Source organism: Pseudorca crassidens, chromosome 10 (genome assembly GCF_039906515.1).
Source record: "Pseudorca crassidens isolate mPseCra1 chromosome 10, mPseCra1.hap1, whole genome shotgun sequence".
NCBI lineage: Eukaryota > Metazoa > Chordata > Mammalia > Artiodactyla > Delphinidae > Pseudorca > Pseudorca crassidens.
Genome location: NC_090305.1, coordinates 41,170,371 through 41,194,957, shown reverse-complemented (window position 1 = coordinate 41,194,957; position 24,587 = coordinate 41,170,371). Strand labels below are relative to the sequence as shown.

Below are 24,587 nucleotides of genomic sequence, written 5' to 3'. Positions count from 1 at the left end.
TCCTTTTTGGGGGGAATGGGGGCCCCTCTTCTCCCGGCTCCACTGGCCCCCAAGCCTTGGTGTCTGGCCACGCCCCCGCGGTTGGAGGTCTGCCTGCGCGGGTGGCCGCCAGTGGCCTAACGCTGGCGGGTCTTCGATTGGTCCGGCTTTGCTCTCGCCGCGCCCCCTCTGCGCTCGGATTGGCTCAGTGCTGGGGGCCCGCCCACTCGCCACCCGCCATGGCGTCTCAGCTCCGGCTTCGCTTCGCGCTGGCTCTGGTCACAGGTTGGGGGGCGGGTGTCCTCTCCCCGGGGGGGTTGGTGTGCTAGAGTGACGTCGGGGCGCGCCCTCGGACTCTACAACCGCTGTGGCCTGTGGTCCGAATTTTACTAACTTTGCGCCCTGTTGACCTCTGACCCCTGCCCACTTCTCCCTCCCCCCCTTCCCGCGTGTTCTCTCCCATCCCAGGTGCTGGTAGTGGCATCGGCCGAGCAGTGGGTGTGCGCCTGGCCTCTGAGGGGGCCACTGTGGCCGCTTGCGACCTGGACGGGGCAGCGGCACGGGAGACGGTGCGGCTGCTGGGAGGGCCGGGAAGCCACGAGGGGGCACCCCGCGGGGCCCACGCAGCCTTCCAGGCTGACGTGTCCGAGGCCGGGGCCGTCAGGCGCCTGCTGGATCAAGTGCAGGTGAAAAAGCGAGACGACGTCGCCCCCTTTAAAGCCCTAACGTTGCCTCCAGTGCCCTCGGCTCTACAAGGTTTTTTGGTGTGTAACCTACCCCTTACATAGGCCTGCTTTTCTCGCCCGCCATCTGTCGTTGTGTCCTGTGCGGGCATCACCAGGGATGAGTTTCTGCTCCACATGTCTGAGGATGACTGGGACAAAGTCATAGCTGTCAACCTCAAGGTGGTGATCTCTGAACCCATGACTTCTGGGCCCTCTAGCCTGGGGAGGGAGTTGGAGGAGTGTCACCCCTGCTGATCCTTTCTGCCTTGTTACTTTCTCTCCCCACCCCCAGGGCATCTTTCTAGTCACTCAGGCTGCAGCCCAAGCCCTGGTGTCCAGTGGCTGTCCTGGCTCCATCATCAACATCAGTAGCATCGTAGGGAAGGTCAGGTTGAGTTGGGACGAGGTCAGCCAGCCAAGTGGGCACAGAGAGGAGAGCCCCTCCTTAGGACTCCCAACTTAACCCCAATCTCTGGCTCACCCAAAGGTGGGGAACGTGGGACAGACAAACTACGCAGCATCCAAGGCTGGAGTGGTTGGGCTGACCCAGACTGCAGCCCGGGAGCTTGGACGGTTGGTCAGACACCTGGGGCCATGTGGAAGGTCTGAGGGAGGGTCAGTGTTCAGTCCTCTCTGGAGTCAGCAGCCACTCTCCTTTCCACAGACATGGGATCCGCTGTAACTCTGTCCTCCCAGGGTTCATTAAAACACCCATGACACAGAAAGTGCCACAGAAGGTACTGGACAAGGTAGGAGACTGTGGGTGGAGGGCAGAATCATTCAGAGAGCCAAACTCTCTGGGCTTCAGAGAGAGGATGCTGGGCCCAGTGAGGGGCATATTCAGCAAGCGTATAAGGAATGAAGACCAAAAAAAGTCACAGACTCGGTCTACAAAAAAAAAAAAAAAAACCATGAAAAAAACTTTCACTCACACGAGTGTTTCCTTACAGGTGACTGGAATGATCCCACTGGGACATATGGGGGACCCTGAGGGTGAGCACTGAGTGCAGAGGGGGCCTGAATGAAGAGATCCCGAGGTCTGTGGTATCTGAGAGGGTCTCACCAGGATTGGTGGTTGGGGGAGGGATGATTCGGGTAGGTGGCTACTTTGGGTCTGTGAGAGTGAGTAGGATTCAGCCCTCTCCCCACCATTCCCATAGATGTGGCAGATGTGGTCACGTTCTTGGCATCTGAAGACAGTGGATACATCACAGGGGCGTCAGTGGAAGTCACTGGTATGAGGCCATCAGGGGGAGGAAGAGGGCAGAGAAGTGGAACCCAGAAAGCAAATGAGGGGAGTCTGGAGCCACTGAGGGAAGGGCAGAAGTTCCCATAGGCCAAGGACAGAAGTGGATGCCTCCCCCCGAGCCCATTTGTCTCCACCTATACATCTGTCCAAATGTTTCTGCCCCTCCCAGGAGGTCTTTTCATGTAACTGCCTCAAGGACCCCGGACTCTGCTCACTATCCCACCACTCTGCTGGGCCTCCTGCTGATGAGGACTCAGAGTTCCCAGGCTACAAAAGGGGTGGCAGTGTATGGCTCAGGAATGCTGAATATGGGAGGCAGGGGTGCTTGTGACCCTAATAAATTCCAAATCCTCTTCCCTGCCACCTCCGGTTCTTCTTGTGTCCAAGTCCTCAGACCCTTCGCCACCTCCCCCTCCTTTCCCTTTCGCGAAGGATTGTTCCCTTTCACTGCCTGGTCTCCCAGGGCAACCCCCGCCGCCGGGTATGAGAGGAGAGAGTGTGTGTCACTGTGTGTGCGTGACACTCTGGGTCTTTTGGAGGGAGGGGCTCTCTGCCCCACCCCCTTCCACTGATCCTGCAGCCCCAGTCCCCTCCCCCAATTCCCTGGGTCCTTATGGTCCCCAAGGGTGATTTGTTCATGGCCCCATCGTAGTATCCAGTCTATCCTTGGGAGGGGGTCTTGGAACAGGTGGCCCTCCCCCACCCCTCTCCTTTCTCTGAGTCCCCCCCTCCCCTTTCTCTCCACCTTACAATAGCTGCAGCCGGCCGGGGGTCGGATGGGGGGGATTAGGGGAGGGGGCCAGGATTAGGGGAATGGGCCAGCCGATGAAAGGGGCTGGAGGAGAGCAGAAGGGAGGGAGGGGGCTGGGAGGAGGAGGAGGAAGGGGAGGGGGTCCGTGCTAATCGACTCTGGAGCCCACATAAGGACTGGCCACGGACTGAAGGCGAGGACAGGGAAGTAGGGGGGAACTGGGGGAGGGGGCGAGGGGACCCACTGCTGCCTTGTCCCAGAAAGAGGCCACCCCCTGGCAGTTGCAGCCCAAGTCCGGGAGCCCCAGTTCAAGCTGGAGGAGACAGACGCCCATCACGGTCTCTTTTCCCCCCGTATCCCTCTCATCCCCTGCCCTCAATGGGGATCGCTCTGCCCCTTCCTCTTCTCTTCCCTCCCGGTCCCCTTCCTTTACTGGGAAGTCCTGGAGGAGACTTCTGCCCGCTTCCCACTCCAGACATTCGGCCCCTTGTGCCCCCCACCTACACGCGCACAACCCCTCCCCGATAGGGGCCCCATCGTGTGTGTGTGTGTGTGTGTGTGTGTGTGTGTGTGTGTGTGTGTGTGTGTGTGTGTGTGTGTGTGTCCCTGCTTCCGCGTGGTGTCTCCATTCCCCCATACCTCCCGTGTGCCTCCCTCCCCCGCCCCGGGCCGCGGCTCTTGATTGTCCAAACGCAATTCTCGAGTCTCTAGCTCTGGCCGAGAGTTGAGTCTGGACGTCCCGAGCCGTCGCCCCCAAACCTCGAAGGGAGAGCGGGTCGGAGGGTCTAGGGAGAGCCAAAGCGGAGGGTGGAGCAGGTCACCAGGGTGGTAAGGGAATCCCGGGCACGTCGGAACTTAGTTGCGTTCACAGGACTGAAGGACTGTAGCGGCAGAGGCTCCTCTGCAACTCTTTTTTCCCCGGAATCCCGGGCTGGGGTTATGGAGAAGTTGTGTGTGGGGAGGAGGGGCGCCCTTCCCCAGAGCCGCCAGGGGACGCGGAATGGGGGAGGTGGCCCCTTTTCCAATTCCCTCTGTCCCCTCCCGGGGTCCGAGAGATCCCAGGCCCCGCCCTCCAGAGCGGAGGCCCCGAGTGGGGGCCTTGGAAGGGGACAGTGGCTGAGGTCGGCCGCGCGACGGTGCTGGCCAGGGGACGGAGACTGCGATCCCCACGTAGCGCGGGACTCCGGGGACGCCGGCTGCTCGCGGGGGCCGTGGGGAACCCGGGCGTCCACGTCGCGTCCCACCCGCGCCGCGACTGGCGGGTGACGTCTCTGCCGGCGGGGGGTGGAGTGGAGTGGAGGGGCAGGCGGAAGTGACGTAGGGCCCCAGCGCCCGGGCCATGGCGGCGGCGGCGGCGGCAGCGGGAGCTGCTGTCTGAGCAGCGGCTGCGGACCGAGCGAACTCGGCCGGGGAGCCCGGGCCCCGGAAGAGGCGCTGTGGCGGCGGGAGCGCGGACAGCTGTAAGCTGGTGAGGGGCCGCGCCGGCGCGGAGTGGGGGGCGGAGGAGGGAGCCTAGGGAGGGCGGGGTCTCCGCGAGGGGCGGCCCCCCTAACACCCTTCCTCCCCTTCCCCCTTCCCCCACTCCCCAGCCTACCTCTCCTCCTCCCCGGCGGTGGAGCCCTCGTGGGGGTCTGTGCCCGGTCACCATGACGACGCCGGCGAATGCCCAGAATGCCAGCAAAACGTGGGAACTGAGTCTGTATGAGCTCCACCGGACCCCTCAGGTGACAGGGATTCTCCCTTTACAACTTACTCCTTTTCCCCAGACCCCCATCTCACAGCCTCTTCCATTTTTTGCCCCATTCTGCCCGATTTCACACTCCCCGGCCCTTTGAATTACCTTAATCTTTCAAAGCGTTTTCATATTTATCTCATTTAATCCTAAAAACAGACGTGCCAGAGAGGTAGAGCAAGTATTACTATCTTCATTTGAAAGATAGTAAACAGGCTGGAATTACCTTCCCCGTTCCTCAGGCCCGCATCATAGGTCAGTGCATTTAAGACTCACCTTGGGAGTTTATTAAAAATGGAATTCCCGCTGGCCCTACCTGTAACATTGTGATACAGTAAAGGGATGGAACCCCAGAATCTGCTTTTTTTTTTTTTTTTTTTTGCGGTACGCGGGCCTCCCACTGTTGTGGCCTCTCCCACTGCGGAGCACAGGCTCCGGACGCGCAGGTCCAGCGGCCATGGCTCACGGGCCCAGCCGCTCCGCGGCATGTGGGATCCTCCCGGACCGGGGCACGAACCCGTGTCCCCTGCATCCGCAGGCTGACTCTCAACCACTGCGCCACCAGGGAAGCCCCAGAATCTGCATTTTTAACCTGCATCCTAGGGGATTCTGATATAGGTAGTACCAGGACTGCACTGTAAGAAATTCTGTTGACCAAGTAAGTCTTCCACAGATGGAAAATCTGTGCCACGCCCATCCCCAGGCCTATCACCAAACCTCAGATCCTCCTATTCCAAAGCTCCTACTCTTAGAATTCCCAATTTCCTCATGTGGCCAACGTGAGGTACCCAGATTCTGACATCTCACTGTATTTCTCAAGACTCCAATTTCATGGACCACTTGTTTCTAAAACCCCTTTCCCCCCAACCCACCCACCACCTTTCCACTCATCGACGCCTCCAGGAAGCCATCATGGATGGCACAGAAATTGCAGTTTCCCCTCGGTCACTGCATTCAGAGCTCATGTGCCCCATCTGCCTGGACATGCTGAAGAATACGATGACAACCAAGGAGTGCCTCCACCGATTCTGCTCTGATTGCATTGTCACGGCCCTGCGCAGCGGGTAACAGGAGGGACAGGTTTGAGATGGGGGGAGGGGGACAAGAGTTGGACCCTCCATGCCCTGGTGACTGACTCCTCAGGGCCTCCTTTCTCCCACACCAGGAACAAGGAGTGCCCTACCTGCCGAAAGAAGCTGGTATCCAAGCGGTCTCTGCGGCCAGACCCCAACTTCGATGCTCTGATCTCTAAGATCTACCCCAGCCGGGAGGAATATGAGGCCCACCAAGACAGGGTGCTCATCCGCCTCAGCCGCCTGCACAACCAGCAGGCGCTGAGCTCCAGCATTGAGGAGGGGCTGCGAATGCAGGCCATGCACAGGTTCGGGGGCCACGAAGAAGGTGGCAGCGGTGCTGATGGGACAGATCCGTGGGTCAGACTCCTGGGGCTGTCTTTGCTTCTAAGCCTCAGCATCCTGAGTGCTGATCACAGTCTTAACTGTCACACCTGGAGGTCATGGATGTAAACTGTAGCTTGTACTACTGTTCTTAAGGAAATAGCTCATCTTCTAACTTTCTGGAAGTTAGAACAGTAGAGTGCTTTTTGAGCATGAGCTCTGAGTTCACACTGCTGGGAATTAAATCACCTCCTAGTCCAGCATCACTCAGTCTTTAATGTGCATCTAAATTACCTGAGAGTCTTGTTAAAAATGCAGATTCTGATTCAGTAGGTCACAAGTTGGGCCTGAGATTCTGCATCTCTACAAGGCTGTGCTACTGGTTCTTGGACCACGCTTTGAGAGGCAAAGAGACTATGGTCTCAAACTAGTTATTTAACCTCTCTAAGCCTCAGTTTCCTCAACCATAAAATAGAGATGATATAATTACCTGTGTCCATAGGATTTGTATAATTTGAGGCAATCAGTGCAAAATACTTAACAATGTGTTTAGCATGTAGTCAGTATGTAATAAATATTAGGTATCATCATTAAGATCTCCCTGATCTCTTAATTCTCTGAAGTTTAAAATCTAAACCCCTTATCCTTGGTGCTTTCTAACCTCAACCACTTGTTTCCACAGGGCCCAGCGTGTGAGGCGGCCGATGCCTGGGTCAGATCAGACCACAACGATGAGTGGGGGGGAAGGAGAGCCTGGGGAGGGAGAGGGGGATGGAGAGGATGTGAGCTCAGACTCCGCCCCTGACTCTGCCCCAGGCCCTGCTCCCAAGCGACCCCGTGGAGGGGGCGCAGGGGGGAGCAGCGTAGGGACAGGGGGAGGTGGCGCTGGTGGGGTGGGTGGGGGTGCCGGTTCTGAAGACTCTGGTGACCGGGGAGGGACCCTGGGAGGGGGAACCCTGGGCCCCCCAAGCCCTCCCGGGGCTCCCAGTCCCCCAGAGCCAGGTGGAGAAATTGAGCTCGTGTTCCGGCCCCACCCCCTGCTCGTGGAGAAGGGAGAATACTGCCAGACTAGGTGAGAGCTTCGTCCTTCCCCAGACCACTGAGAAACCAAAGGTCTCATGATCTTCCATCAGAATTGGGCTTCGCCCAAACCCAGAAAGAATCCCTAACCCAGAGGCCCTTTGGGAAATCCCCAACTTCCCTTCTCCATTTGAGGCTTCCTGTGCCCTCAACCTGCCCTCTCCCACTCCAGGTATGTGAAGACAACTGGGAATGCCACAGTGGACCATCTCTCCAAGTACTTGGCCCTGCGCATTGCCCTCGAACGGAGGCAGCAGCAAGAGGCGGGGGAGCCAGGAGGGCCTGGAGGGGGCGCCTCTGACGCCGGAGGACCTGATGGGGGAGGTGGGGAGGGTGGGGGCGCCGGAGGAGGTGACGGCCCTGAAGAGCCTGCCTTGCCCAGTCTGGAGGGTGTCAGCGAAAAGCAGTATACCATCTACATCGCCCCCGGGGGCGGAGCTTTCACGGTGAGAGCCTCTGAGGGCAGCGGTGTGAGAGGAGAGGAGGGAGAGTGGCCTGGGGACGCAGAACCGAGATCCTGACCTCCTAACTGACCAGCCCTCTTCTCCCTCTGCATCTCCCATCTCTCCCTTCTCTGTCCATCCTTCTTCCCCATCATCCGTGTCCGTGATTTGCCCCATTTATTATTCCTTCTTCCTTTTTTTTTCTCCTCTCATTCATTTCCTTTACTATCTCTCCCAACTTACTTTCCTCTTCCCTCTCCTCCCCCATCCACCCCCTCTGTAGACACTGAATGGCTCGCTAACCCTGGAGCTGGTGAATGAGAAGTTCTGGAAAGTGTCCCGACCACTGGAGCTCTGCTATGCCCCCACCAAGGATCCAAAGTGACCCCTCAAGGGGACAGCCAGGGGATGGGGACCATGGGGTGTCCCTGAGTCCTGGCCCACCACCCAGCTTCTTTGTCCCCCAGAGCCCCCCAGCCCGGCCAGCCAGCAAGAGGACACAAATGAGGACAAGTGGCTTTTATACAAAGTATCTATATCAGATTCTTCTATATTGTACAGAGTGGGGCCTGCGCCCCCATCTACTGCCTTTTCTATTGCCCCCAACCTCCCATCCATGCAAGATGTTGGGAAGGGTGAAGAGCCCTTCCCATCATGCCCTTCTACCAACAACAACAAATTTGCTTTTATTCCTCTTTGAAACCTGTGGTTTTGTGTCTCTTTATCAGGGGGTTAGTAGAAGGAGAGGAAAACAAAGATCGGGGAGGGAACCCTAGAAATCATGTAGAATCAGCCTTGGAAATGGAGAGGAAATGTCAAAGGGTATTCATGGTGTGTAGATCCCATTTTCCTGAACCTTCAGATCAGCAAATGTGAACGAAAATTGGAAGGACCTGTGAAGCTGTAAGAGACAGGGTGGAGAGCCGAGAGGTGTGAAGTCAGATCCCAAGCTTTCCCCCTATGACCTGAATGCCCAGGCTGAGATTCCGGGTTTCAATACCACAGGGAAAGAAGGAAAGTGGCTCAAGAGGGTGACGCGGCAGGCCCGAGATGTTTGGAAGGGGTACAATTCCTCGTCCCTGCGAGAAGCTGGTTTCTAAAGCTGGAGAGAAAAGGCGCGGATGGGGGGAGGGCTGCGAGAACCTCCCTGCACATATCCCGCCCCCGGGTAGCCTCCCGAAGAAGACGGGCAGGGCCAGGGACTACAGTTCCCAGGAGCGAGCGAGCCGGTCGGTGCCCGCCGAGCCGCGGGGCTGAGCGGAGGGAGGGCTGCCCGGGAGTTGTAGTTCTGTGCCGGTCCCGGCGGCAGCGGAGAGCCCAGGTGGGGGCATGCAGTAAAGCGCTCGCTGCTCCGCATCCCCCACGCCTCGAGTTCCGCGGGCGGGGTCCGGGGCCCACGTAGCGCGCCACGCCCCGGCGAGGTGGAGAGGATCGCCTCCCCAGGAGGGACTGACGCTGCCTCCCGCCACCCGCTTTGGCCTCTCTGCCCCTCACTTCCTGTTTCCGTTGCCCTTCGCGCCCCCACCCCACTCCGCCCCAAATTCCCGTGGCTCGCTCAGTCTAGTCTCGGCCCTCCCGGCTAAGGAGTCAGCCACGGCGTCAGACTCGCCGGCCCGAGGGCACCTCACTCCACGCTTGGCGTTTCTCGTTTGCTGCCCGTCGTCCCTTTCACCCTCAGTACGACGGACGCAGGGGGTACCCTCCAGCCCAGGTGACCGGGCGCCCACCCCCGAGACCTCTCGCCCTGTAGAAATAGACAACACCCACTTCACCCTCGTATAAGCCCCTTTCTACCCCCGCCTCCCTGGATCCCCGATCCTGGCTCCCCTTTTCTCCCACCCCAGGCATCCAGGGGGGCGACGCTCCCGGGATGTGAGGGCGGGAGGAAGGTGGGTGTCGCTCCCGGAGTTTCAAGGGAGAGAAAACGATGGCGAGGAGTCGCGGGAGGTACCGAGGTGGAAGCCGAAGAGTCTGGAATGAACCCGGCTTCTCTTCTGGTTCCAGCGGCTGCCCGGAGCGACACTTCCTCACTCTCCTCGTTCTCGCCAGCCCTACCCGACCCGGTGGCCCTTCTGCCTCTTCCCCCGCCCTCTGGCTTCACTCTGGAGCCGCCTGCGAGCCTTGGTCCCCCGTCTCTCCTCTCCTAGGGCCCCAGTCCACACCACGGCCCATCCTCTCCGCCGTTCCGCTTCTCACGCTCCTCCTCGGACCCCTCTCTGCTGCCAGTGCTCTGTCACCCTCCTCTGCCCCCGAGACGCTGAACTTCGCAGGCTGCCTGTTTCTTTAGATGGCACCATGTGAGTGACATACAGAACTGTTGCTCCAGGTCCATCTTCTCTGCCCACAACAAAGAAAAAATGACTGCCTGAACTGACCTGACCAGGCGTTCCCCTTCCCCAGTGCTGGCAGAAGGGGGCGGGGGTTGCTCCAATTCTGTTCCACCCCCACTCCCTGAGATAGCTCCCCAAGTCTTTCAGCCTCTGTCAGTGAAGCCTGCACCTATGGGTGAGGCAAAGTGAGAGACACAAAGTATACAAAAGGGAACCTGATTATTTTGTTGAGAGACAAGATACAGAGGATAAAAGGAGAGCAACTACCCAGAGGAGCAAGGTGGAGAAAGAAAGACATTCGATTCAGACTGATCGGGGTCCAAATCTCCACCTCGCCACTTAGAAACCACACGACCTCGCATAGGAAAGGGACTTGCGGGGTGGGGCCCGCAGTTGTGTATTAACAAGCCCTCCATGTGAATCTGATGTGCTCGGGGCCCAGAACCCCTGCAGTAGATGCTCTGGTCCTTACAGTGAATGACAAGTGTCCCCTTGGAGGGATGCCAGGCCTCAGGGCAGGGGCATCACTGGAAGCCGCAGGGTGGTCAGGAAGAGCTTCTCAGAGGAGGTGCCACCAGGCTGGATGGACGGGAGGGAAGAAGGAAGTAGGTGGGGGGCCTGTGGGGGAGGGGAACCTCTCTCTCTGTTAGTCTCCCCCTCATTTTATCTCTTTCAGGCTTCTTGGTCCCCAAACCGTAGCAGATTATGTGTCTAAGTGCAGAAGCTGAGCCCCAGAGCCCAGGACCAAAGGAGACCCCTGCCCAGGTGAGGCCTAACCCTGAGGGCTTGGTTGTCACCCAGCTGCCCTCAAAACCCTGGCAAACTGTTAACGGGAAAGTTGTGCCCTGGGTTCCTCAGGGCGGGGCTCAGCCTGCCTGCGCCACCTTGGTCTCTCTGCCTCCCCCTCCTCCTGGCTGCTCTCACCTTCATCCCCCTCCCCTACAGGCTGGGAGCCAAGGCAGAGGAGAAGGAGAAGGCAGGACAGACCTCCAGCTCCCCATCTACCCCTTGACCCCTCTGCTGTCACAGCTGACCCTGTCCCACGTCCCTCCCAGCAGCCCCTGCCCCCACCCCAAAGCCCTTTTCTGGCCTGGACTGTGGAGCCTCCTTTTGTCATGCTCCCACCCCTCCCAGCACCGCCTGGTCCATTTGAGTGAGAGGCCCTTTCCCTGCCCCCAGTGTGGGAAGTGCTGCAGCCACGGGGCCACCTGACCCTGCCCCTGCACTCCCACACAGGTGACAGGCCCTATGGCTCTGGCCTCCATGGCTGTGGCTTCACTCAGAGCCCCCTTCTGCTTTGACAACCGTCCACACCCAGTGGGAAGGACAGGGATGAACAGAGCGGGCCGCCAACCCCGCAGCACTCCAGGAGGGCAGCCCTGGGGACAGACTCCCTCCACAGTCGGAGTGACTTGCCTCTTCTGTGGGAGGCATAATGGGGCACGGCTCCCTGACCCATCCCATCCCCGCCAGAGCCACCACATTAGGTGATCAGCGTGTCTCACCGGAACCTACTCAGGGCTGGAATGGCCAGGTCCACCTAACTTCTAGTCCACAATCTAATCCCCCAGGAAAAGAGCTTTTCCTGTTTCTTAGAAAAGAATCTGTACTTCCAATCTCCTGTCCTCCATCTGAGAAGTTTAACCAGGCTGCCTGAGACCTACTGCCATCACGGACGGATCAGATTTCCCGGGATTTTCTTGAAGGGATTTTTTAAAGAGATAACTGAATCCCCAGAGATCTCCATGACAACCCCCACCATCAAATTCTAGTTGCCCACAAATCCCACCCAACCCCATCACTTCCCCCAGAGGCCGCTGGCTGCTTATTGCCTCCGGTGCTAAAGCTACACCCAGCACCCCATCGGATGAGGCCATCTCCCTGTGCCCACTCCTGGACCCACGGGCCCTGTTTCAGGGCTTTCTGTGACCTTCACTGCATTTCACACTAAGAATAAAGCCCAGACGGAGGCTGCTTTTTCCAGCAGCACCATGGGCCTCTTATTGAAAGGTGAAAATAGGCAGAGTCATGTATCCAAGGAGAAGGAAGGGAAATGGAGGAGATGGAGACCAGTGGAAGAAGCCAAGGGAGGTTGGGGGAGAAAGTGGGAGGTTCTGGGTGTGGAAAAAGTAGAACAGGGTTGTGTGGGAGAAGACAAGAAACACCTGGCCAGTACAAGCACTTCCTTGCATTTGCACTTCTTCCGCAGGATTCCTCACTTACTGTCTTCTTCATGTGCTGGGAAACTGGTTTTGAACAAGAGTCAGCAGGGAGTCCCACGGAGCATCCCCTCCAGATTGGCACCCTGGGGCCCAGCGTGGCCCCGAGGATGGCACGTCATCATTCACTCTTGTAGGAGGTTCTGCTAGGGGAGTTTCCGCCTTGGGCGGCACCTTCAGTAAATTTATTGTTATTGTTCATGTTCAAGGATAAGGTAGACCTTAGTTCTTGTATTAACTTCCCCCAAAGAAAACTCTTTAGAACTTGGCAGATTTCTCCCGATGATGTATCAGAGAGGCTGATTATTGCCACATGCAGGAAGGGATGAAAGAACCTCTAAGGTAAAAGGATCACTTGGGAGACCGCTGGTCAGTTTCACCCTTTCAGAAACTATGTATTGACTCCACCATGTATCAGGACTGTTCTAGGACCTGGGTACCACAAACAGGTGTGTGATGTGGCCCCGCCTTTGAAGCATGTGATCTCAGGTGTTCGTGGTGAGCATCTCAATATTGAATCTAGTCCTAACGAGTGTATCCACTATAATATCTCTCAAGTCTGTCCACTCTTCTCCATCCCTCCACCTCCCTGGGCCAGCGACCACTTGGACTGTCTGGCTCTTCTCTGAATCACTGAGATCACTGGAGAGACCGGAAAGACCTTCTCTGAAACAAGAGGCATGCCTGAGTAAGAGAGACCTTTCTGAAATGCAAATCTGATGGTTTCAGGCACCCTGCTGAAACACAGTCAATGGTTTCCCACCGACCTTAAGTTAAAGACCCAAGTCCTTAACCTGGCCTCTAAGGCCCCTTGGGGTGTGGCCCCACCGGCCTCTCCAGCCTCACCTCCCACTACTCACCCCTGTCACTCCCTAGCGCTCTACTCCACCGTGGCGTGCTTCCTCCCGCAGGCTGGGCCCTCCACCCGAAAGGCTTCTTCCATTTCTCTTTTAAGTTAGCTCCTGTGCATTCTTCAGATCTCAGCTCCTTTACCACATCCTCAGGGAAGGTACTCAGACCTTCCTTTCGAGTCAAATTCCCCTCCTCTGAGCTCCCACACCAAGGCGCACTCTTTCTCCGAGGTACTGTGTGTGGTCGCAGATCTGTGTTTTTTGGGGATTACTCGATTGGTGTCTGGCTCCCCATGGAACGTAAGCTCCCTGAGGGCAGGAGCCAGGATTGCAGATGCTCACTCTTGTCATTCCCTGGACCTGGAACTGGACACTCTACGAATATGGAGTTGAAATATTGGTTGAAAGGATGCATGCATGCCTGGATCTGGGGCAGGGGACGCATATTTCAGGATCTCAGGATGGATTGAGGCCGTGATTCTCCCTCCAAAAGCTGCAGCCCAGGAGTCCCATATGTCATTTCCTTAACACCATTCCTTCCTCCACGCTTCCTGGCATTGTCCGTCCACGGTTGAGCCTCCGTCCCAGAGTCCTCCACCTTGCCCATGAGACCCCTTCTCCCTTTGACTTCCTAATGCCCCTTCCTGGTTTTGCCTCTTTGGCCTCAGAAGGCAGCATGGAATAATATGGCAACAGCAGAGAATTCAGAACCAGAAATCTGGGTTCAATAACTAGGTAAAAGGATTAGCAGTGTGACCTTCAGCTGGCTTTTAAACCACTCTGAACACTAGCCTTCTTATCTGTAAAATGGGAACAACTTCAGAATCAAGCAAGATGGAGGATGTGGAAAATCTAAAAGCACCATCACCTAGAAATACTGATAAAAAGGAAAAAAATTAAACATATAACTGAGTTCTCAAAAGGAAAGTAAAATCCCAGGTGCTAGAAACAAAGAGAAAACTGAAAGCCAGAGGGTGAGCTGACTGTGGCTACGGTTACTAGGAGGGGGCTGGGAAGGAACAGGTTCTGTCAACCTGTTCTGTTTCACCAGCCACCCAGAGACAGATGAGGTCTCAGTCCTGAACAGCTGGGGAAATTAGATGAAAGACAGCCAAAGTTGACTCAAGAAGAAATAGAAAGCCTGACAGCTCTATAAATTCTAATAAATTGAATGAGAAATTTTAAGTACACACACACACACACACACACACACACACACACTACCCAAATGGCTTTATAAGTATATTATTCTGCTAACTCTTCAAGGAACTGTTTATTTATTTATATAGACCGTCCCAGACAATGGAAAAAGAGGACCAATTGAACTTATAAGATTGAAAATCCTAAATGAAATATTAGCAAACTGAATCCAATGGAGTTTGTGCAAGTGCATGTATATATGCACGTGTGTATGTGTGACCAAGCAGAGTTTATTCCAGGAATACAAGGATGGTCTACTTTAAAAAATCTATTAATGATATTTACAGCATTGACATATTAAAAGGAAAAAATATGATTGTCCCAATATGTAGAGATGCACCTGGATAAAGTTTAACACTAATGATTTAAAAAACAAAATCTAGCTAACTAGGAATAGAAAATAACTTCCAACACTAATACAAAGATACTAGTTTTTACTGTTTCTATTCAACTTGTGCTGGGGGTGGTGGTGGTCTGAACTAGCACAATAAGAAAAAGTAGAAGTAAAGCCATAATTATACATAGATGATTGATTATTTACATAGAAAATTTATGAGAACCTACAAACAATTAAAACTAACACCCTTTTGGGGGGCAAGATGAATATTCAAACATCAATATGGCTATACAACAGCAATAAACAAATTTTGTTTTAAGAAAATACCATTTGTAATTGCAACAAAAACTATAAGGTACTTAGGAATCAATATAGCAAAATATGTGCATGAGCTTTATGGAGAAAATTATAGAACTCTATTGGAGAACATGAAGAGAAGACAAAAAAGAATGGAGAGATATGCCATGCTCATGAGGAGGAAAATTCAATATACAGCTGATTAGTTTTTCTCAAATCTATATATTTAGTACAATTCTAATCAAAATCTATACATTTAGTACAATTCTAATCAAAAGTACTAGAAGGCTTTCCTGGTGGCGCAGTGGTTGAGAGTCTGCCTGCCGATGCAGGGGACATGGGTTCGTGCCCCGGTCCGGGAAGATCCCACGTGCCGCAGAGCGGCTGGGCCCGTGAGCCATGGCCGCTGAGCCTGCACATCCGGAGCCTGTGCTCTGCAACAGGAGAGGCCACAACAGTGAGAGGCCCGCGTACCGCAAAAAAAAAAAAAAAAAAAAGTTCTAGAATTTAGTACAATTCTAATCTAAATTCTATTTAACAAGCTGTTCTTTACATTCTTGTGGAAGAGTAAATGGCCAAAAAAAGTCAAAACAAGTTTGAAGTGCAAGAATACTGGAGTGTTTGCCTCACCGTATATCACAGCTTTAAAGCTGGAGTGATTAAAGCAGTGTAGGCCTGACACATGGACAAATAGATAGACCACGGGTCCAGAATCAGACCCGCAGAGATATGAGAACTTTGTATATGACAAAAGGAACATAAGTCAGTGGAGAAGGATGGACTATTTCTTGACTTGTCTGGGGCTAACTGGCTATCCAAATGAAAAACAAAATGGATCTGTGCATTACAACAGATCCAAAAATAAATTTCAGATACCTTAAATATGTGAAAAAGAAAACTTTAAGTTCTTCAAAGAAAATACAAGAGAATACATTGATGATATCAGCATAGGGAAGGATTTCTTAAACAAGATACAAAAACACAGGCAATAAAAGATTGACACATACAACTACATTAAAAAAAATTTTAACTTCTATGAGACAAGAAACAACAAAACAAAAAGACAAGCCACAGATTGTGAGACTATTTACAACCTATATGACCAATAAAGGATGGGTATTCAGGACTTATAAAGAACTCTTGCAGATCAATTAAAAAAAAGGACAAGGCAGGGGGAAATGAGCAAAAGCTATGAACAGGTAAGTCATCAAAGAGGAAGCCAAATAGCTAATAAACATAGGAAAAGATGCTCAACTTCCCTAATAATGCAGAAATGCAAACCCAGACCATGAGATACTACTTTACTAAATCAGCAAAATTAAAATAACTCTGATAACACCAAGTGTTGACAAAAATGTGGGATATTAGGAACTCATCCATTTTGGCTTGAAGTGTGAACAGCTATAACAAATTTGAAGGGAAATTTGGCAACACTTAATGCTGAAAATACACATACCCTAAAACCCAGTGCTCCGGCTTCTAGATGTATTCCTTAGGAAAACATTTATAGGGGTTCCCCTGATGGTGCGGTGGTTGGGAATCCGCCTGCCAATGCAGGGGACACGGTTTCGAGCCCTGGTCCGGGAAGATCCCATATGCCATGGAGCAACTAGGCCCGTGAGCCACAACTACTGAGCCTGCGCTCTAGAGCCCACGAGCCACAACTACTGAGCCTGTGAGCCACAACTACTGAGCCCGTGAGCCACAACCACTGAAGCTCGCACACCTAGAGCCCTTGCTCCGCAGCAAGAGAAGCCACCACAATGAGAAGCCCACGCACCACAATGAAGAGTAGGCCCCGCTCGCCACAACTAGAGAAAGCCCGTACACAGCAACAAAGACCCAACATAGCCAAAAATAAATTAAATAAATAAACAAACTCTGATCATGCATAACTCTTAAAAAAAATTTCTACATATGTACAAGGAGGCAAGGATAAGAATGGGCATTGCAGTATCATGTGATTGTCAAGAAAACGTGGAAACATCCTAATCTGTCCTTAAAGGAATAGATAAATAAAGTACGGTTTATTCTTACAGTGGACTGCTACACAGCAGTTAAAATAAATGAATTATTTACCAACATATAAGTAAAAGAAAGTTGCAAAAGTGGATGTTGTATGATATTTATGTGTTTTAAAATACACAAACAATGATACATGTTAAAAAAAGCCTATTTGTTGGGACTTCCCTGGTGGCGCAGTGGTTAAGCAACTAAGCCCATGTGTCACAACTACTGAGCCTGCGCTCTAGAGCCAGCGAGCCACAACTACTGAGCCTGCATGCTGCAACTATTGAAGCCCACGCGCCTAGAGCCCTTGCTCCGCAACAAAAGAAGCCACCACAATGAGAAGCCCGCGCACCGCAGTGAAGAGTAGCCCCCACTCACTGCAACTAGAGAAAGACAGCGCACAGCCATGAAGACCCAACGCAGCCAAAAATAAATAAATTATACTTATATTAACAAAAGCCTGTTTGTTAAAGTAGAAAATATGCATGGGAATAATTCCCAGTGACTTCAGAATGATAATTACCACCTAGAAAGGAGAGGAATGGGATGAGCTTTAGCTATAACTGTAATGCTTTTTTAAATTACTATTTTTAAAGAAAAAAATACAAAGCAACAGAGGCAATGCAGCCATGAAGATTTGCTCAATTGGGTTGTTGTAATGAGCTTCTACTGCTTAACGTCTCCCCACCCCCCAAAAGTGTGTGCTTTGGAATCTGGCAGAGACACAACCTCAAACTTGCTCAGGATTCAGTTGTAGTCATCTTTTGTTTCCAGGATATAGGGTAAGAGATTGCAGAAGCATTTCCCTGGGGCCGGAAGGATGTTAATTATGAGAGCAGAAGGTCAGGGTTTCAGGTTGTGCTGTGCCAGAACTGAGGGCCGGATCCCAAGTGACAAAGGTGCCCAGGTGTGGCTTCATAAATGTGGCACATGATAGGTGAGGTCCCCTAAAGTCTGTGGACCAGAGCAGGGCCCCTGTGGTCCAGATCTGAGCATGACACTGTTCGTGATCATATTCATATTCACTTCGAATTCACTTTTACATATTCACTTTTGAATATGCTAAGTCTGTGGTACCTTTGAGACATCCAAGTAGGGATGCCAGGTAGGGAGTCAGATCCACAAGTCTGGAGATCAGAGGAAAGACATAAATTTGAGAGTGATCAGCTGATAGCAACTGAAGCCGTAGGTCAGGAGTGATGGATCTCCTGGAGGCAGAGTGTAGCATGAGAAGAGGAGGGGTCTAGGGCTCAGGACCCTTGAGGATCTCCAATACGACCAAATAGAGCAGGATGAGCCAACAAAGGAGCAGGGAGCAGCCAGAGTGAGAGGGGAAAACCCAGGAGAGTGCTCAGTCCTGGAAGCCAAATAAAGACTGTGTTTCAATGAAGAGTTGGTCAACGGCTTCCCTGGTGGTGCAGTGGTTAAGAATCCGCCTGCCAATGCAGGCAACATGGGTTCAAGCCGTGGTCCGGGAAGATCCCACATGCCGCAGAGCAACTAAGCCCGCGCGCCACAACTACTGAAGCCCACGCACCTCGATCATGTGCTCTGCAACAAGAGAAGCCACCGCAATGAGAAGCCCGTGCACCGCAACGAAGAGTAGCCCCGGCTTGCTGCAACTAGAGAAAACCCGCGTGTAGCAACGAAGACCCAACGCAGCCAAAAATAAATAAATAAATAAAAGAATTGGTCAAAAGCATTGAATACGGGAGGGAGGTCAAGCAGAAGAAAACTAAATAATGGATTTAATGAAATGAGGGTCATAAAAAAAAGCACCTGTGTGGCCTGGGAGAGGTGGACACCAGCCCAAGAGGGTTGAGGTGTGAGTGGAAGTGAGGGACTAGAGAGAGAATTTTCCCCCAACTTTTTATTATGAAAAGTTTCAAGCATACAGAAAAGTTGAAACTATAGTATAATGATCACTTGTACATCCACCACTTAATTTAAAATCGTTATCATGTATACATACATACATACAAATATTTACATATTTAGATCTAGTCCTTGAACCATGTGAAAATGTAGGAGATCGTGACGCTTCACACGTGAACACTTCAGCACACATGGCCTCAAAATAAGGACTTCCTCCAGCTAAGGAAATAACAGTCAGTCCCTAATACCACCTGATATACAGAATATACTCAGATGAACCCCCAAATGGCTTTTATACATGTCTTTTCAAATTAGGATCCCATCAATGTACACGCGCTGTGTGCGAGAGAGTGAGGCTGGGTGAGGGGATGGAGAGGTACAGGGAGTGGTCAGAGGAGGAGGTGAGGTGGAGGTGGGGGTTGGTTTTTCGTGTTTTATTTTGAGAGGGAGAGGCTGAAGATTCAGGAGGGGAAAAGGGGGAGGGTAATCAAGGACATGGGATGCAGTCACAGGTAGAGAAACTGGCTTTGGGCAGGAGGTGCCTCTGCTCCAGTGGTTCTCAAAGTGGGGTCCCCAGCCAGCAGCATCAAGCGTCACCTGGAAACTAGTTACAACTGAAAATTCTAGCCACCCACCCGCTGAATAGGAAACGTGTTTTAACACGCCCTCCAGGCAATTCTGATGCGCCAAGTTGGAAAACCATCGCTCTTTTCTGAAGGAACAGGGAGAGATGGGCACAGGTGCTATGTGGATTTGGTAACACGTGATTGAAGGAGTCCACCTCTAATGACTTCAGTTTTCTCTGTGATGTAAGAGCAAGATCATCAACTGAATGTGAGGTGGAGACAGAGAGGCATCTCATAGGCTCCAGGAACAGGGAGTTTAATGTAGCCAATGACCAGCCTGATGTGACTGGTTAACGAAGCAATGCCTCTTAGGGACCACGAATGAGGAGTGGTGACCATTTCCTGGCTCGAGACTTCCTCCAACACTTCTTAGCTTGAAGAATAAACTCCTGAAGAAAGATCATTAGGCTCACCAGGGTTGAGGTTTTGCCTGAGACATACAAAGGATGGAAATATAGCGGGGCAAGGCAGTTCAGGATACTGTCGAGAGAGCTGATGAAATGAAGGACCACACAGGTGTAGCCACATAAGGTGGGGCTGATGGGCTGGAGGAAGGGAGGCACCAGTGACCCGGAGGTCCCGGGAGACTGAGAAATGGTTGCGAGAGGAGGAGAGACTGAAGGGGGGAAGCTTAGGAGATGGGGGTTGAGTGATTCTGGAGGAGCCGCTGCAGATGACAAGGTCCAGGGTGTGACAGTGAGGAAGGGTGGCCAAGTCGGAGTGGAGAAGGTCCAGGGCATGAAGTCACCAAGGTGTTCAGACGTCAGGTGGGCAACAGGTCCCCTCCTTGGACAATGAGATGGGAAGAGACAGACAGTTTGCCGAGTGCCAGAGTCCCCCTGAGCGAGATGGAGAGGTCTGGGAGGGGACAGACAGTAGCAAAAAGGAAGACAGCAATTTAGCCCAATGGCTGAGCCCCGGAGGCAGAGGGTTATTTTAAAGTAGAAACTGGGGGTGGGGTGGGGTGGAGGAGGAGGGTCTGGAGGCAGCAATCTGGAGCAATGAAAGCACCCTCACCTATAAGAAAATAAACAGCTGTCATTTCAGAAGCCTGCAGAGGAGGTAGTACCCTCCAGGGAGAGTTCAATTTCGGTTAAAGCCAGGAAATGGAGGGGGCACTCCAAGGAGAAGTGAAGGGTAGGAGGAGACTCCCAGCTTATTAGAGGGCATGAGGGTGGGTTCAGGAGGGGGCACGTGGGTCAGAGCCAGAAAGCACAGAGTGTGGTGGAGACAACAACGCGGTAGAGTAGGTGGGCCAGGGAGTTTACATTTTCACTCTTAAATATAAAAACAGGGATGGGAGGCAGGCTGGATATCATCTCATTAGTCTCTGGGAAGCTATAAGAAGTGACGGTTCAGGATGTGGCCTCTAGAGAAGACCTGCTGGATTCAAATCCCAGCGTTGTCATGCACGACCTTGGGCAAGGTCTCTGGGCCCCCATTTCCTCTGCTGTAAAATGGGGATAACAATAGTTCTGACCTCACAGGGTTGTTGTGCTGAGCCAGTGACTTAGTGTGTTAAATGTTGAGAACAGTGTCTGGACAGGCATTTCAGATAACTCGGTGGTGGCTCCCAAGCCCAGGGGAGCAGCCTCTTGGCTCACCTGGCCTCTGCCCTGTGCTAGGTAGGAAAGCCAAGTAGCCACCCCTTGGATGGGAATGAGGAGTTTGATGAGCAGCTGCAAATGCAAGAATGACTCCAAGATCAGAGACACCCAAGAAGATCCTGGTAGAAAAATGGACTCTTTGGGGGCAGCAGCTTGGGGTCACTGCCTACCTCTGGGAGGGGGGCTTGGTTCCCCAAGATCACAGAAGGTTTCATTGCTACATATCAGACCAATTATGGCTTCTCTAATGATAGCATGTCTAGCTCTACCGCAAAAATACAAGACGTCAATTCTAGGAATGCAGAGGAACTTCTGCAAGAAAAACCTCAAACCCACTGATCCCAAAAAGAGGGGAGAGAAGAGGAAGAAGCAAGATGGTCTCATGTCCACAAAGATAGAAATACAAATGTATTACATATCTAATTTGCCTCTAGACATTACAGTAGGTGAATTTACACAGCTGACATCCAAATTTTGCATTATTATGAGAGATCGTCAGAAGAATTTAAGGTCAAGTTTTACAAAGAAAATCAAAGAAATCTTAAAGGAGGTGGGCTTTGCTGTTATTTGAAGAGGAAATCTTTGGATCTTGCATCACAGCTCTTCGATGAAGATGAAATTGGAAGCTATAGGGAGGAATGGACAGGGAGTTTGGGGTTAGTAGATGCAAACTATTACATATAGAGCAGAAAACAACAAGGTCCTACTGTATAGCACAAGGAGCTATATTCAATATCCTGAGATAAACTATGATGGAAAAGAATATAAAAAAACTATATATGTATAACTGAATCACTTTGCTGTACAGCAGAAATTAACACAACATTAAGAAGCCACACATTACAGGTCAAAGTGGCAAAGTTTCAGCTGAAGGAGTGATATGATGCCTCAAATCTACAAGAAGAAGCTGTCTCTGCAACAGAAGCAATTGGACTGGAGACCTGAGAGGCAAGATGGGCCAACCAGAATGTACCATGAGTGAGTTGTCATCATCAAAAATATATTTCATCCAGTGGATTCAGAGGATGATCCGTTGGTGCCGAAGGAGGTCAGAGAACACCTCTGAGTGGAGTGTTCCAAGCCTGGACAAATTAAGAAACTCCTTTTCTTTGCTAGGCACGCAGCTGGTGTGGACTACGTGTCCTTGAGGAATGCAGAGGAAGCTGGTTATTATATTCAAACCCTTGATGGAAGGTGGTTTGATGGCCATGAAATCATTGCCCACGCAGGGGATGGGATTACAGACGATCGGGTTGAGGAGGCCTCAGGAGAGAGGGAGAGTTGAGGGTAAAGGGGAATCTCCAAAGGCTAAGTGTGTGTATGTGAACTGAAAATAGTTAATTCTCCTGTGTGCGGTGATATACCAAGAGAGGTGGAGTGGGAGGGCGCTGCACCACAGGCAGCAGTGTTTTGTCACTATCATTGTAGAATTGCTGGTGCATGGTAACAATAAAAAGTCGATTTTAGTATTATTTAAAAATTCTCTACAGACAACTGAAGAAATACTGAATTTCACTTTGAGGCTAGTGAAAATAAAATGTACTTTTCCCCATCCTCATTCACAGATCCTTTGGGATGCTGATTAAGAGCCTTGCCTTAGAGCCAGCGATGTCTCAGAGTGGAAAGGAAGCCAGGTCAGGAGAACACGTTGCTCCCCGCCCACCAGTCTTCTGACCCTTGGTCCCTAAATCCTGGAATTGTCCTGGCTTCTGTCCTTTCTAAATCCTGCCTGTCCAGCTTTTCCCTCAGTTCTGTAAAGATCCTTCTAATCATTTACTCTTACTTCACCAGAGTTAATTTGTTATTTCTCTGCAGACAGCTGCTTCCTCAGCTCCATGACTCCCAGCCTGGAGTCATGGAACAGGTGAATTTGGGGCACAGAAGTTTCGAACCACTGAACGGCTGTGTGGTGTTGGGTTCATTACTTACTCCAGCACATGAACCAGGAAGAACACCTCCAAGGACAGGTGTGTGAATTTGGTGAGATGACATATCTGCTCTATGATTTCAGGGACCTTGATTTATTCTCTGCTGAATCTACAGTGCTTGTCACAGAACACAGAGAAGGGGATCAATACATATGCCTTGGTTTAATGAACTTTGTATCTGAAAACACTCTATAAACTCAAATGCAACATGAATTGCTACATCCATTTTCCCCAGGATGGAGAGAGCTGATTCTATTTTTCCCTTCAAAGTTGTCTTGGTCTTGCTTTCTCCTTCTTTCCTTGAATCTTTACCCTAAATCTATGTTGGAACCCAGCCAATTTGCCTGCTTCCCCTCATGCCTGATTTCCTAAAATCTGAAAAGCCACCCTTCTTAAATAGAGGGTGGGTGGGTCCATATTGATAGGATGGGAAGAAAGGAGGAATCTCTTATTTCTTTTGTCCTCAGGGTACATGTCCACATTCAATAGCTCTGAAATTGATGCTGAGATGGGCACCCCCATTTTATGCAGAAACAGAGCTGTTGGACACAGAGTAGATATTTCCCAGAGAGTCCAGTTAAGAAATAACTCAGGACAAGCTGAGGGCACCGAGGTGTAAAAATAGAGGGAAATGATATTTCTTTAAAGGACAGAGATCCCTTAGCATTGGGGCGCTATTACAATCCATAAGGACACCTCCAGGTCCTTCCTATATGACACTAGGTAAAGACAGGGACCGATGTGCCAGATACAGACACGAGTCTTACAGGTTAGCAAAGGGAAGGAGGATATTGACACAGTCCCGTCCTAAGGAGTGATCCCTGATGCTTCTGGGTCTGTGAGGCCAGTGTGTCTGTCATCAGCAAAAGGAAAAAAGTGAAGGAGAAGCTTGAGGGGCGGTGATGTTAGCCAGAAGTTATGAGTTTCAGCCTGGGGATCACAAGGACCCATCTAAGCCACAGGACTGAATGTTGTTAGACTGAAGGAAAAGTCCCTCAGTTGCTTCAGCTTGAAGGGAGCATGAAGGGGGCTCTACAGCAGTCGGCCAAGTTTGAGCGGATGAAGAACTCCATCCCCTGGTCGATGCTGCCCCCTGGAGGTCTATATAGGTATCGCGGCTCCCTTTCACGCGATTCTGTCGCCTTTTCATGCCCTCCTGAGACCGTTGGGTCAGAGGGCTCCTGTGGATTCCCGGAGCAGTTCAATGTCCCCGAAAACTGTGTGCTCCAATGTAACTTTAATGCCTCCAGGCTCCAGAATATGAGCCTCCTCATATTCCAGCAATGCTCCTCAGTGAGGCCTGCAAGAAACCGTGCTTATCAGTCCAGCGTATATACTTAGGTTCAGGGATGGACAGGAGAAGGGAAGCGCAGAACTTCGAAAACCAAGGCGCCAGCATGCACAGCCCTTCTCCCATCGGAGTATTAGTTGACTTTCGATGAAGACACCTGTCTCAGGAATCTCCCTCGTGGGATATCCAGAGACCCCCTTCTCAGAAACCGCTCTGTCAAAGCAGCTTATGTCTCCCTAGTCCCAAGTCCCAAATCCTGGGCCCTTCTGTGCTCCTCGAGCTGGGGCAGGAATCAGGTCAAATGTGAGAATATCTGGATCCCCCTGGTGGTGGTGGGGTTGGTGGGTAGTAACGGGACAGGAAGGTGGAGGCGCCCAGCGGTGAGCTCGCGGTCCCCCAGAGCCCAGCACACAACCGCCCAGCACTGGGCAGGCCTCAGGGAATGTCTGGGGCGAAGAGTCAGGCAGGGTAAACCTGGAAGGACGCCGAGTGGAGGGGGAAAGTGGTGGTGACACCGGGTGAGGTCAGTTAAGGACACTGTCCTGGTTCTGCCCCGGAGGCGTCTGAGGCAGTCAGGAGCCGCCCTCAGTCCCCACCATCTCTGCACCCTCCCCGGCTCTTCAGTCCTTGAGACTGAAGCTCAGAGATATGGGTCCCAAA

At 52.0% G+C, this 24,587-nt stretch overlaps 2 protein-coding genes, 2 long non-coding RNA genes and 1 pseudogene across 9 annotated transcripts in view; all 5 read left to right on the top strand.

The window, feature by feature from the left end:
* Positions 1-24,587, top strand: part of LOC137232136 (uncharacterized) — a 100,181-nt gene that overhangs the window by 60,308 nt on the left and 15,286 nt on the right. The window lies entirely within an intron of this gene.
* Positions 201-2,316, top strand: HSD17B8 (hydroxysteroid 17-beta dehydrogenase 8). Of its 3 annotated transcripts, XM_067753384.1 has the most exons (9): positions 201-264; positions 448-665; positions 768-884; positions 997-1,089; positions 1,192-1,277; positions 1,369-1,453; positions 1,655-1,697; positions 1,865-1,939; positions 2,123-2,316. In XM_067753384.1, exons 1-9 carry the CDS (start codon positions 219-221, stop codon positions 2,137-2,139), a joined length of 780 nt encoding a protein of 259 aa, XP_067609485.1. In that variant the 5' UTR covers positions 201-218; the 3' UTR covers positions 2,140-2,316. The 3 variants fall into 3 exon arrangements, with proteins under 3 accessions (XP_067609485.1, XP_067609486.1, XP_067609488.1); XM_067753385.1 differs by lacking the exon at positions 768-884 and having other exon boundaries at positions 448-743; XM_067753387.1 differs by lacking the exons at positions 768-884; positions 997-1,089 and having other exon boundaries at positions 448-743.
* Positions 4,013-8,058, top strand: RING1 (ring finger protein 1). Of its 2 annotated transcripts, none has more exons than XM_067753368.1 (7): positions 4,013-4,164; positions 4,294-4,428; positions 5,340-5,500; positions 5,602-5,817; positions 6,516-6,905; positions 7,086-7,359; positions 7,640-8,058. In XM_067753368.1, exons 2-7 carry the CDS (start codon positions 4,351-4,353, stop codon positions 7,739-7,741), a joined length of 1,221 nt encoding a protein of 406 aa, XP_067609469.1. In that variant the 5' UTR covers positions 4,013-4,164; positions 4,294-4,350; the 3' UTR covers positions 7,742-8,058. The 2 variants fall into 2 exon arrangements, with proteins under 2 accessions (XP_067609469.1, XP_067609468.1); XM_067753367.1 differs by having other exon boundaries at positions 4,014-4,172.
* Positions 8,761-22,854, top strand: LOC137232119 (uncharacterized). Of its 3 annotated transcripts, XR_010946879.1 has the most exons (5): positions 8,761-9,067; positions 9,504-9,653; positions 10,363-10,451; positions 22,274-22,342; positions 22,524-22,854. It is a non-coding gene; the product is annotated as an uncharacterized lncRNA (long non-coding RNA). The 3 variants fall into 3 exon arrangements; XR_010946880.1 differs by lacking the exons at positions 22,274-22,342; positions 22,524-22,854 and adding an exon at positions 11,896-12,173; XR_010946881.1 differs by lacking the exons at positions 22,274-22,342; positions 22,524-22,854 and adding an exon at positions 10,632-11,646.
* LOC137231620 (17S U2 SnRNP complex component HTATSF1 pseudogene) lies at positions 20,270-21,993 on the top strand (annotated as a pseudogene).

Bases quoted from the DNA above. Each gene is read 5' to 3' on its own strand.
- HSD17B8 (XM_067753384.1), top strand. From the start codon at position 219: ATGGCGTCTCAGCTCCGGCTTCGCTTCGCGCTGGCTCTGGTCACAG. The intron at 265-447 runs GTTGGGGGGCGG...CTCCCATCCCAG, and splicing joins CGCGCTGGCTCTGGTCACAG to GTGCTGGTAGTGGCATCGGC. The intron at 885-996 runs GTGGTGATCTCT...CCCCACCCCCAG, and splicing joins TCATAGCTGTCAACCTCAAG to GGCATCTTTCTAGTCACTCA.
- RING1 (XM_067753368.1), top strand. From the start codon at position 4,351: ATGACGACGCCGGCGAATGCCCAGAATGCCAGCAAAACGTGGGAACTG. The intron at 6,906-7,085 runs GTGAGAGCTTCG...CTCCCACTCCAG, and splicing joins GGAGAATACTGCCAGACTAG to GTATGTGAAGACAACTGGGA. The intron at 7,360-7,639 runs GTGAGAGCCTCT...CCCCCTCTGTAG, and splicing joins CCGGGGGCGGAGCTTTCACG to ACACTGAATGGCTCGCTAAC.